The 13,218-nt window shown below is 39.5% G+C and overlaps 3 protein-coding genes across 3 annotated transcripts; 2 read left to right on the plus strand and 1 right to left on the minus strand.

The window, feature by feature from the left end:
* Nucleotides 1-1,156: 1,156 nt before the first annotated feature.
* Nucleotides 1,157-3,458, plus strand: LOC131882198 (something about silencing protein 10-like; the record flags this gene model as incomplete). Its single annotated transcript, XM_059229264.1, is given in 4 exon segments — nucleotides 1,157-1,176; nucleotides 1,380-1,834; nucleotides 2,388-2,896; nucleotides 2,958-3,458. Coding segments are annotated over 4 exon segments (1,438 nt in total), but the record flags the coding sequence as incomplete, so codon positions are not given.
* Nucleotides 3,459-4,398: 940 nt separating this feature from the next.
* Nucleotides 4,399-4,907, plus strand: LOC131882273 (uncharacterized; the record flags this gene model as incomplete). The annotated part of the gene is given in 2 exon segments (XM_059229369.1): nucleotides 4,399-4,577; nucleotides 4,629-4,907. Coding segments are annotated over 2 exon segments (426 nt in total), but the record flags the coding sequence as incomplete, so codon positions are not given.
* LOC131882272 (uncharacterized) lies at nucleotides 4,871-5,830 on the minus strand. The gene is made up of 3 exons (XM_059229368.1): nucleotides 5,519-5,830; nucleotides 5,272-5,458; nucleotides 4,871-5,210 (listed from the first exon to the last, which is right to left on the minus strand). The coding sequence occupies exons 1-3, from the start codon at nucleotides 5,727-5,729 to the stop codon at nucleotides 4,937-4,939; spliced, it is 672 nt and encodes a 223-aa protein (XP_059085351.1). The 5' UTR covers nucleotides 5,730-5,830; the 3' UTR covers nucleotides 4,871-4,936.
* Nucleotides 5,831-13,218: the final 7,388 nt, after the last annotated feature.

Raw genomic sequence — 13,218 nt, forward strand, 5'->3', positions numbered from 1 at the left:
TCTATTTTTGAATGGGGTTACCACCTCAATGTTTTTTTTGAGAAAGGTCAGGAAGAAGATTTGAACCAGGGACCTCTCTTGTGCTACAAAATGGGACTGACCACTGCACACTGCATTTGGCCCCAATAAAGATGATCTTCTGGAGCTAGATTTTCAACTCACGACCACAGGAGAGAAGATTCTTGGTTTTTGTGCTGCTTCTTAGGCTGCTGAGCTACACTAGTTCCTTTAGATTGCATCATTTTCACTTCTTATTCTCAAGCCAGAAGCAATTGATTTGGGACTTCTTTTTCTTTCATTGTCTCAAATGCAGTGAATTATTTATTTGTGATACAATCAAAAAAGTAATCACGGGAGTAATTTGTTTGAATTCATATTTGCTAAACGTTAAAATCGTATGTTGGCCCTCTTTTCCATGTAAAAGTAACGGTAACGGTAATGCCCTAATTTTTTCACTAACGGTTCATGTCCATACATCTAAAAATATGCCACGTAAATTATGATTAAACATTGGCAGCCCTGTAAAAATAAGAAAATAAAAGGCTTATTCGGCAGTGTGCAGCTGCTAACCAAGATTGCAAGTTTCTGAGGTCAATTCGGTCTCTTCGACAGATTTCTTTTAAATGTGGATTATGATCAAAGGAGTAATGCTCACCTGAACAGCCAAGAAAATTACGCTGTAGTGCTCAAAAACCAAAAAAAAGGCTACCCTGATTATTGATTGGCCAATAGGTCCAGGCTTGAGGCAAAAACAGTTTATGGCCAAAAAGGAAAGCATTCTAATCCATTTTCCAGGTATGACTACCATCTTATGGCCATTCCATCCATGCTCTCCCGTGTATAAACTAAGCTTACTCATGTTAAAGACACTTCTTTGGCCCATTACTCTTTTCATCCACGAATCATGCTCCTCAAGCGCAAGCGGACCCAAAACAACCGGCCAAAATTGGCTACCCTGTGAAATTGTCAACAAAGCCAAAACATGTGTTGATATTGATGCAGTTCTCCACGTTGATATTATTTGTTATCCCAATCGATCCCGCCCTATCAACCCACCCATCATGGGCAAGAAAAAGAATCGCTCATCCCGCCCATCCACGGATCGAATTCCTCTCCAAAGCCAATTAGCCGATTCCGATGATGGCCAAGGATTGGGCCCAACGGCCTTTGCCACAGGTAATCAGGACGAGTATGTCGAGATGTCGAGAAGAAATTCCAGAGAGATGCACTAACAATGCCTCGTTTCAGCTTTATCACACATGTTTTCCTCGCTTTTTTTGGTTGGTAGTTGACGCTCATCTGGGGAGTTTACATACACATTTTTCTTTGAAAGCAAAAGAAAAGTCCTGTTTTACTAGAAAAATACCTTTCCACCTCAGATTTGCCCATGGATTTGGCCGAATCTTATGAAGATCGAGAGCTTCAAAAGGCGCTCACCCGTCGTTCACGCGAGCCTTCAGCCTTTAAGCACGATGATTTGGCCTTGGAAATCTCCGACTCGGATTCAGACGACGATTTGGCCTTGACCAAGCCTCGGAAGGCTGCCATCCAGCCGGATGGCACCGCTGACTCGGATTTGGAGGAGGACTCGGGGGGCGTGGCTCGTGAAGACTTGGTGGGAGGAGCCGGCTGGGCTGGTCAGAAGAAGTACTTCTATGGAGGGAATCCAAATGAGCGAGGACGACGGGCTCAAGATGGATTGTCGGATGACGAATTGTCCGAGACGGAAATGGAGGCGCTGGAATCGCAAAAGTTGCAAACGAAGCAACTCGAATTAATGGATGAGGAGGACTTCTTTGATGCTTTCACGCTGCCCAGTGACCACACTGGAAAGGTCAGTTCCGATTTAGCATAATTTCTAGGGCGTTGCGTTGCGTTGTGTGGTTTTTTTTTTTTTTAATACAAGGCCTTCAGAAACTTGGGTTATCGTCTAGACCCACAGTCCGGTTGAGAAACATTTTTCACTTTATTTCAAGGTCTGTGCCAGGGTTCCTGAAAAGGCCATCTGGTTCTGATTTTTATTGGGGAATGACCTAACATTTTCAATCAATTTTCGACGTAGTTCAAGTTTTCATCATCAGATTTTGTTCATGTTTTTGAACAGTACATTCCCAATTTAAAGATTCGATCACTCAAGTAGCATGGGAGGCAAAAGAGACTAAAACCCAAGAAGAAAAAATCGAGGTAAATCTAAAAACTCAAAACAGAAAGAAAATGACGTCCACTGAATCTGTTGGTATTTTTTATAAGTGTTTGTATAAAACCCTATGTTGTAAATCTGGCTGCTGTAATCTGTCCATAGAAAAGAGGTGTTCCTTTTTATCCTATTTTCCTAACAATATTCCACCGAATGAAAGTTTCGTCATCTATGAACTCCTTTCTTTTAGAAGAAATCCAAGCCTAATAAAGCCTTGAATGATCTCTCCGGACAAGAAAATATCAAAATGGACCTTTCCAAGTTGAGCAAGAAAGAAAAGGCCAAGTTATTCGCCGAAGAATCGCCCGAATTTGCTGGTATCCTCCACGACTTTGACGCCAAGATGACGGAAGCCCAAAACGTCTTGGCCCCACTTATTGAGCTCATTAATGAGGGCAAAATTCCTGCCGGACCCGCCGCAGACTTTTTAAAAACCCGCTATGAGCTCATTTTGAACTACTGCACCAACATCTCGTCCTATTTGACGTTCAAAATCAAACGGATTCCACTGAAGTATCATCCACTCACTGGGAAGCTCCTTCAGTACAAACAGCTGTTGGACCGAATGGAACCCTTAAAGGACACCCTCATGCCTCAAATAACTGAGGTTTTGAGCCAAATCCAGGCTGGTCAAACCATCGAAACCTTGGTGAAACAAGCCAAGAGACGGGTTCGTCTAGCGGAAATGGGTCTGAAAAAGTAAGATCATCCCCAGAAATGGATTGGTTTGGCATAGTTGTGATATTATGCTCTCTTTCAGGAAAGCGAGTAAGAAGAGGTTGAGGATATTGGAGCCCTCTCTTAACGGAGGAGAGGAGGAGAGGACGGCAAAATCGGACAAACCTGAGGTAGAATTGACCATGGATGAGCGAAAGGCAGTGGAGATGTACGACGCCATGCGAGGAAAAAAAAACATTCAAGAGGACTCTGAGGATGGAGAGTCCGAGCCTGAGGAGGAAATCGCTACCAATGGCGAGGCAATGGGAGAGGAAGAGAGACGTTCCATCACTTATCAGATGGCCAAGAACAAAGGTCTCACCCCGAAAAGGTCGAAACTGCAGAGGAATCCCAGGGTCAAGAACCGGAAAAAGTTTGAGAAGGCCAAGGTCAGACGGAAAGGTCAAGTCCGCGAAGTTCGAACGGAGACCACGAAATATAGCGGTGAATACTCCGGAATCAATGCCAGAGTCAAAAAGGGAATCAAATTGGCTTGATTGTACGTTAAAATGGTCGAAATACAATTATGTTGATCAATGCGCAATTGTCTTGTCTGGCTTCGTAATTTCTTCAAATATTGACTTCATCATAGTTTTGGGGCATCACAGAATTGGAAGTGTAACATGTTAATTATCCGGCCGGATGAGGCACAACTGTTTTCAATTAATGAAAACAAAAATGATGGGCAAAATTGCATACTCGAGTAAAGGATCTGATTTCCACGATCATTGTTTCATGAATACCAAACCAGAGCTTGCCTAAAGTGAGAAAATTGACATTGAAGCCGCTTGACAAGTTTTGTCCATGATAATAGGACTTAACGAGCCACAAACACCCAATCTTCAAAGTTTAGCATATTAGCAACCCTAAACAAGACGGAAGGAAGTTAAATGTTCCAGGAACCCAAAATTAAAGGCAAGGTATTCCTTAATCGCTAACGTCAACCCTTGCATACTGCATAGCTTTCAGTCGCAAGAGAGAGAGATCTGAGTAGTTTTCTTATTGCAAAAGATATCTTCCTACGCTTCTACCAGGTGATTTATTAAGCTAAAATATAAAAATAACGCAACACTGGGGGATAACGTGAAAAAACGAGTTAATTTCGGCAAGCAAAATTTATATGATGCACTTCAAACACACCAACCGTTCCAAACTTTGAGAAAAATAAATCAACTTGACTGTTATGTGATCTTTCCAGACTTCATAATTTGGCTCCTTTTTCAAGGATGTCTGAATAATGTAGTTTAACGATTAATAAAGCGATGTGCTTGATTTTTCTAGAAAGGTTGACCAAACCATCAGAGAATAAACCAGCAGAAATAAACACAATTTTAGTGGTTCTTTTCAAAGTCGCTCTTTTAATGAAAAATTTTCAATTCTCCCTTTTTGAAAAAATACCACCATGTAACTACCCGAATGGTAATCGCGCAACCCAGCGTCAGCTATGGAAAATGGCTGCACACCCCAGTTCAGTTTATATCGTTTTTCTTCTATTGGGAGGCATGGTTTCTGCCTCCATGGAACATTGGAACACCGGGCACAGTCTCGAGAAAAGGAGCACCACATTTGGACGAAAGGAGTGGGAACCCCAGGATATTGGCTACTTTTGCGGCGACACCTACACCATTTGCCAAGGTTGGTTCAACCGATGGATAAACTGGCGGTAAGAGACATGATGAATCATTGAATTTTGCTCCCAAATGATCACGTTTAGATTCTATGTCAACATGAATGGCTTCTACGACGGGATCAAGGGTCTCAACGGTCCCACTGAAATGGAACTCAAGCGATTGGAACTGGCCAGAAAACGGTTGGAATTCCACGAGATGAAGCTCAATCGGACCCTCGAAGTTTGGGCTATGGAGAAAGACTTAGTACTTGACGAGATTCAACGCGAAGAAGAGCTTCAGAAGCTTAGAATGACCATCGTTCGTAAAATATTACACGGAAAATCTATTTGACTTCTTAAATAAAGGTATATTTTGTCTTCAAATTTATGGCATTAAAACTGTAGAGGAATGTTTAGAAAGTATGGGCAAGTGGTTCATTGGCCTCTTGCGCCAGACGCAGCATCTCCTTGGCAATTTCCCGCACTAGGGTGTCTTGTTGACGTTCAAAGTCAATCTCCATCAAGCCTTGCTTGTACTCCAGGTCCAAGATGTCCAGGGCTCGGTTGTAACGATCCTTTTGGAACTCCAAGCGCTTCTCTCTCAGTTCCAATTCCAGTCGGTCCAAAGGGGTGTCGACCTCCTTCAAGTCTTTCAACTTGTGCAGATTCTCCACTTCCACCAACAATCTAGTTTGAACAAAACTCAAATTTAGAGGGCCAACCTCATGTTGAAGACATGTTTCCATACCTCCAATTGGACCAGCGGGTCAGCCAGCCTTGGCAGTCTTCATCCCCCTCTCCGCAGAAGAACTTTGGATTCTGACCACTGGTGGCGGTATCCTCTGGATGCTGAGCTCTGGCGGCTCGACGAGACAGGATATGCATTTCCTGGACACGTTTCAACTTGTTCCGATCCACTTCAGACTCGTTAATCCCTAAAACATTGCATAAGTATGTATGGTGTTCCGTTATGAAAAATGTTTGAGGTTACCCACCCAGTTTCTTGGCAAATTCGGAGAGGGATTCGGTCTCAGCCAGGCTAAGGGAATCGTTCCGGTCAGCCGAGTAAAAGCTCGGGCATTGTGAATGACTGAACAAGCCTTCACCGCGGCTCAGTATGAAGGCAATGTCGCAAAAGGCCACTAGTATCAAGAAGCTGAAGCAGGTTCGAAGGAAAAGCAATTCACAAGACCGGGAAGCCATCATGGAAATAAAGGACACACGAAGGCTACTGGCCAAAATGGAAATGACATTCGAAGTTAGTGCGTTCAAATTAACACACAAATGTATGGATAGGCTACAAAATTGGTCGAGTTTGATAGAAGACTCGATTTTTCAAACTTTCGTGAGATAAAACAGTTGAAGAATTAAAGGATTAACTTCACTGTTTAGATCAATGAAGTGGTCTGAATGTATGAGCAAAGACTGCAAATAACCCAAAACATTTTTCAATCTTAGATTGATTTTCCTTGTGGGTTTTATTGCTTTGTTATAGTATTTGATGTATTGATATCATCAACTCTTAACTCAACTACTTGTTAAATTTCTTTTGATTTTGGATCTTTTTGTTATTTTACTTTCACACCTGTTTGGCTCTTCAAATAAAAAAAAATCTCTACTAAAAGTACAGACGTCAAAGATAAGGAAACGCTCTTTAGACGAGGAGATAAGGCGGAATATTATTGTGGAAATATTTCTGTATTTTTTGGTGGAAACACTTTATCTGGCTCAACAAAAATGGGAGTCACGCTTAAATATTGTAAAATAGAAAGGAGAGCAATAATTCAAAGAAATAGAACAAGTTTTGGAAAAGCTCGATTTGTTTTATCCGTATCATCACTATTCAGTGGAAGCAGCAAGAGATAAACTAGTTGTCACAGGGTAACCAATCAGTGATTCAAAACGATTTTTTTTTCATAGAAAAAAAGGATGTTGCAAAACCAATTTGAAAACTAAAGCTCCTCGAACGGTTAAGTTCGAAATATTGGGCTGTTCGGATCGAGGCCCATGACTATACTGAGTATACTAAGCCAAAAGAAACTGACAAAACCAACGTATATCACTCGATTGGCTGGCGATACACAAGAAAAGTTGATGAGCTGGAAAAGAAATGTAAAACTAAGTTACTTGAAGAAATTAACAGATTCCTGGTTTTTAACACAATTCACCTGCGCTGGAAACATGATACAATATCGTGCTTTGAGAGTGAACAATAATTTGGCTCGACATTCGGCAGTAAAAGCATCCCAACTTTCTAGATTACCTTCCAGTGCGCTTAAAAACAGGAAGAAGGCCACTAAAATGGGAACTGGAAATGAAACGTTACATAAGTGCCAATTTTATCATCATGTCAAAGGCTCATAGTGTAATTCAAAAATATTGATAAAGAATATGTTGAATCAAGCAGTTCCTTTATTTGAATAACATTTCTTTCTTAAATTGTCACCCAAGTATTTAGCCTTGCCTCTGGAAAAGTCGTTATCTTTATTACTGGCCATATATTGCTAAAGCATTTAGAATATATTTTTTGAACAAACGCAGTTCAAGTCTTCATGGGATTATTCATATTTTGGGGAAAATATATTTGTCCAAAAATTGACCTTTCTAAATCATTGTGGAACTTTCAAATAGAATTCATCACAAATTTCTTCGAAGAAATTGGATATGTACGTAGCCGTAGCTTTTGAAAAATGACGTGCATGCATATGAATGGCATGATCTAAATCATCAACTTACTAGTGCTTCCAGATGCAAAAGCCGCATGTTAAATTGACAAAAACACGTTCGGGTTTTTTTAACTTTGCTTTTAACTTACGTGGAAACACAACCTGATCCAAAATGGTTTTCTTCCAAGCCGCCTTCCATCCGGAGCTTTCGAAAATCGAATCCAGATATTGATACCAAAAGCGCAGAATGTGGGGGAATAAACAGAATCCCCATGCGGCATATCGGAGAACGGCCAGCCACTCTATCGGTTCACGGCTTATGTCAAGGGCTGGCCGCAGATGGAAGCTATGATCCAGGATCTTTTTGGTGAGCAGTTGTTGGAAGATCTCGGCAAAGGTATACAACAATCCAAACTTGATTGTGTCCCATAATATCGGATATTGGTTACCGATTAAATGGGCCCAAGCTCTGAAAAGACATCTTTGGCAAGTGTTCAATTGTCTTGAGAAGCTCACGACTGTCATGATTTCGAGGGACTGGATTGATATTTGGGACTTCTGTTCTCGTCCAACTTCACTAGACACTAGTGTCAAGGCCAGGGAAAGAAAGCAAGGACTGGTGTTGCTCTGAACCTTTGTGAAAGCCAATTTGTTTCAACTTAATCCACGTAAGGTAATGGTTTTAAGGGTGGAGTGTAAAATGGTTTGGTTTTAGGGACAAGTGTTTGCATTGATCTGCTCTTTGAACACTTGCCCTATTTCACAGGAGACTAACTGTCGTTTGTGATCTGAATTTGGGCTCAAGATATTCACCACATACACCAAATTCGGTCCAATTTATATAGTACTTGACCAGATCTGTATCTTTTGAATAGAATCTTTCATTTTTATCTTACCAATGATTCAAAATTGTTTATTTCATCGTTCAATTCAGTTCGCTGGGTTTTAGAAATACCAGTGAACAATTCCAAGCATCGACAATAAAAGAGTTTCTTTACTCCTTTCTAAATACCTTCAAAAAATCTAGTTTACTTCAATTTTTGCTAATCCCTTAGTTTAACTCAGATAACGAAAGTTGTTATTTTTTTGTTGATTATTCATTTGATCACAATATGTGGCTTTAAATGCCAACGAGGCACATTTCAAAGGTGTAGCGTGCGTGATTACTCTCTCAAACAACACAAACCACGATCATATACGACATAGTCACTGAAAGAGAAGGAGTCCAATTCAATAATATCAAAAGTGATGTGAAGTACAACAATTTTTCAGTCTGTCACGTTAATAATTGCTGCCCGATGAGGGACCTAAATTTGGATGGGCGACCTTTCCCTCCAAATTTCCTCACACAGCAGCTGTCTGATGATGTCAACACAAATTTTGGGAGGTCACTGCGGTACTTTTCAACACAGAAGAGGCACTAAGAAATAAGATAATGCAAAAACTTTTCTAACGTTTCAAAATGTCTATTATGAAAAGATTAACAATTTTAACGCAGGAAAAGTAAGTCCAAAAACTTTTTTTTTGCCTGAAAAGTATTTTCTAGCCATGTGATTGAGTAAAACTGACAGTTTAATAAAATGCAATGCTACATGAACCATTCCCTTCATGGATAAATGAATTGAAACTCCAATTCAATCCCTTGAAAAAGAACTATCAAGCCTCAAAAGTACTCGTGACTTCTCAAAATTTGATGGTGACGTCATCTTCCCTTCCTCCTTTGATGTTCCAATATTAGTCCTTTTCATTGAGCGGAAGAAGCGCCCTCTGCTTCGTCTAGGTGCGGACAAACAAACGGAGAACGAGAGAATACTCTTAAGGATGCTAGACTTTATCAATAGATTATTAAATGAACAATGCATTACTCAAGTACTGTGACACAATGAATAAGCCATCAACTCTTCTGGGAGAGGTTTCACATTCTCTACGGCTCAAATTCCGAACATTTATGACAGGTAAATAATCATTTTACATGAGGTTGTATACTGTATGATTGACAACGTGTCAACACCTTGGCAATCATCGTTTCAAACCAATTATAACTAGGACAAGCACAGTTTCTCAGGTTGGGACTGGACAATTGGCGAAGCTAGGCCACTTTGTAATAATAATATTTCAGCTCCTCAAAGGTCACAAGGGATACTAACATACATTATGAAAAAGCAATTGAAAATAAAATTTTTTTTTTTTCTTCAAAATCTTTATTGCGAGTTTGGGTCTCATTGGATTAAGATTTGACACACATATATATTATGTATACTATTAGGACGTCCCATTATGGGTTCGAGGACCGCCGTTCGAGGCGATGTAATCCACTAAAGTATGGGGGGGGGAGACCTGGGATCGAACCCATGAACCCGAGCAAAGCTCGGTCGCGCGTTAACCAATTGCGCTACAACCATCTCCCTTTTAATAAAATTTAATAAAATTAAAAGTGTTTTATGGCTTATTGTTTTTTTTATCTTACCTTAAATGAAACTATCAGAAGTTGCTGGTTTATTTAGTCAAGAGTCTAGTTTTAAGAATATGCAAATATGAATATAGTAAAAGTAATTATGGATAGAATAAAAGATGTGCAGTTTGGCCTCAAATGACAGTATGGTACCTCCTGCATGTTTCCATCTATGCCTCAGTCAAAAAGCTGTGACAAAAAGAAAAATCGGCCTAGCTCCTCCAGGTAAAGGTCTCTCTGGTTTATCCCTTATTAAGATGTCAAAAGTGTTTGTGATTTTACCATTATTTCATTTAAAAAGTCTCTCAGATGGGTTGGTCGTGTATTTATGGTATAAGAATCGATCAACAATAAGCTTTTCAGCTAATAATACCTGTGAAAGTAAAAAAAAATTATGGAACATGTTCTTGTGTTTCTCCATTTATCTGTCCCAACTAGAGCCACTGTAGTAGAACAAGAGGAGGGAGGGGAGAATAAAAAGGACTATTGGTAGATAGGGGCTCTATCCATACTTTAAAATTCTTCCAGTGGCTAGCCACAGCTTCAAGGCACTTCACTTTGGCACTTCGTTTGGTCCAATAGACTCCCTTTACCTTGAATAATTATGAATGTTCTGTTGATTGGACAACCTAATCGTGTGACAATTTGACCCAATTGATAACCCAACCTAGTTTCAACTCAACTCAATAACATTAGTTACAGATTTATTGAGTATTTGAAAGTAAAATACCTGCATTGTAAATCGTTTTTTTTTTATTACAAACTGAGGTCTACTATTTATATTTTCATACGATTCCTCACTTTTAATTAATGTGCAATGAGTTAAAAGTATAATCTCTAACATTCTGAATAGCTGAATTGCACTTGGCTTTTCTCGCTATTCAGACACGTGATTGGTCCCAAAGACGGTCTTATACAAATATTGTGTGTATTTTAACGCCTTTTTGTGAATTTTACTTTCTTTCTAGTTATGGAATTATGCCGTAAGTTATTTGTTCACAATTGACTTGGATTATCACACAATGATCGAATTGTTTTACAAACCAATCCCAAGACTCTTCAAAGAGTACTAAGGAGCTTGCAGGACACCGTAACTGGCTTAAATTTTTGTCAAAGTGGGATCATATTTTGGCAAACCGGATTTTACTCCATGATCGCTTGAAATGACAGCTTTTATTGCAGCAACTGTTGAGTGGATTTTCATACTGTATAACGTCCATAATATTTGAAAGATTCAAAAAAATTAGAAGAAAACAAAAATACTGCTCCTCTGTTAGAATTGATATATCTCACAGTTAGCAAGAAAAATTCACATTGTAGACCAACACCCCAATTAAACCCGCCAACTAACCGTTGCGGGGAATGCAATCCCTAAAACAATTGAAATAAAGGACTTTAAGTAGTGTATATATTAACAGTTAAACTTTGTATGAAATTAGTTCTGCCATCATATTTGAGCTGGAAGACCGGACTAGTCCTCAAATGAATGTGGAGTTGATCTCGATTTTTTTAAATCGAAAACTTGTCCAAGTTGAACTTGTGTCCCTTACATATTTCTTGCGAATATTAGAAGATAGAAAATCAATGGATGAAGGATTCCTTGCAAGCAGAAAAGTGGACTTCATTGTTTTAACTGGCTTAGATTCCTGTGGGCTTGAGGGTTCTCTCAAAACGTATGTAAATGTTCTAGGGTCAGTACAATCAACCCTCAAACCTAGGTTGGAACAAAGCGCATGGATACGTCTGAAAACGTTCAAAGGCTCTCAAAGGCCACGAAATTTCACCCAAAAATCTTGAAATTCAGGTATCCATATCGACACTTGATAGTTGACACTAAAGAGATCTGCAAATCTATCTAATATCTCACCTTTTGTCAGTGGTTCTGAAAAGGAACCTACAACGACTTTGCCTAGTTTGAGTGGGTTGAAGGACTGAAGGAACTGAACGTGGGTTTTTTAAAAAAGGATGATAAAAAGTAGTCAGTTCAATTTTACATTTCAAAATATCTTCCAACATCAAGCCAGGCTCCAGCTCATCTAACACATTTCACTTACTCGGCCAAAGTGGTAGAATATTCTTGAAAAATTGTTGTTTCTTTTCTCTTCTGAGACATAATCACAATGGTGTTGGTATTACTTTTCTGTCTCAAATCAGAATGCACCTGACACCAGCTTCAATAATCTTCAGCTGACATGGTTCTAAAATGTGTTTTTGTCATGTTCCACACCTAATTAAGATTAAATACATCTGGGCTTTCAATTTGTGTTCATAAAGACTATGTTTCTTACTTGCAAGATTGGGCAATAAGGTGATGGAAATGGATTTTCTTCATGTCGGGACTTGAACAGGCCGTCACAAGAGACTGTTTCTATCTGCGATCTCGCAATGAAATATTCTTCTTACTTCGGAAAAAAACATAATGGACAAAGCACAAGTGTGACATTGGTTGGGATTAAAGTTGCCATTTGTTGGCGGTTCGGTGAGAAATCTGGGGACGCTTCAGTATGTATAAAGGGAAATATTGATCCAAAGTTATCAATACTTATCTGCAAGCCAGAAATTGAGAATGCAAGGCGAGGAAATGGCTGTCGTTTATTGATGTATTGGCACCTAAACATTTAGAGCTGATGAAAAATCATCAACTTTCTCTGCGAGATTGCGCTCAAATAGCAACAGGTTTAAACCTTTTTTAATCATATGACCGTTAGACAAGTGTGGATGGAGTGTTGCGAAGAGTAATTTTACCGTGTTTATTTGCCTCGAGTACATGCAGTTTGGAAACTCGTGTTTAAGAACAATAAAATGGAGTCATACCTCAACATTCCAAGAAGGCTTTTCTTCATGGGTACCTAGAGTGTATATAAGTGTCCCAATTTTCATAGGATCCGTGTCAGTTTCCAAACTTGGGCTTTGCGTTCTTTGTCGCGAAAATACTTTGAAATGTGCCCTAAAACCGGTTACAAGACACACACAGCCTTGAATCAATGCTTTCAGTTAAATAGGGAGGGATGACTAAATCTGTAAGACTGAAGATCCATCGGTTTAACGAGAAATCAAAATCGATATCATGTTTTTCTCGTTTTTGCGGACTTCCTTACCACCACTGGGAATGGGATCCCTAGCAATTCAAAGTAAAAAAAAAATACAAACCTTACATCATTTAGCCACCAATGAATTAGAGTTGATGGATCCAGCCAGCCCTTGAATAAAGGGTTGGTCAGGAATTTCGGTCAAAAACTTTGTCCTGACTAGAGCCACTATAATAGAAGAGTACGCGCATGAGATTTTTGGTCCCAAAACGTCGTTTCCATTGTACTGTAGTTCTTCAGTTCACCCCCAAGGCGGCCTTTCCTGTGTTATGTATTTACTTCATTGTTGTAAAACGTAGCAAGAAAATGAATTGTGTGCATTTAAAAAACAAATCTATAATCTTTAAGGCCTTTAAAATGACAAATTAGTCGGGCCGGAAGGTTGACAATCTCTGATAACGCAACCCTGCTTCCGGCTGTGTTAACAGGGATGCCAAAATGTGCGCCTACAATATTTGTCATAGCAAATGTCAAGACTTAGTTTCTAA

This window comes from Tigriopus californicus, chromosome 6 (assembly GCF_007210705.1).
Source record: "Tigriopus californicus strain San Diego chromosome 6, Tcal_SD_v2.1, whole genome shotgun sequence".
Lineage (NCBI taxonomy): Eukaryota > Metazoa > Arthropoda > Copepoda > Harpacticoida > Harpacticidae > Tigriopus > Tigriopus californicus.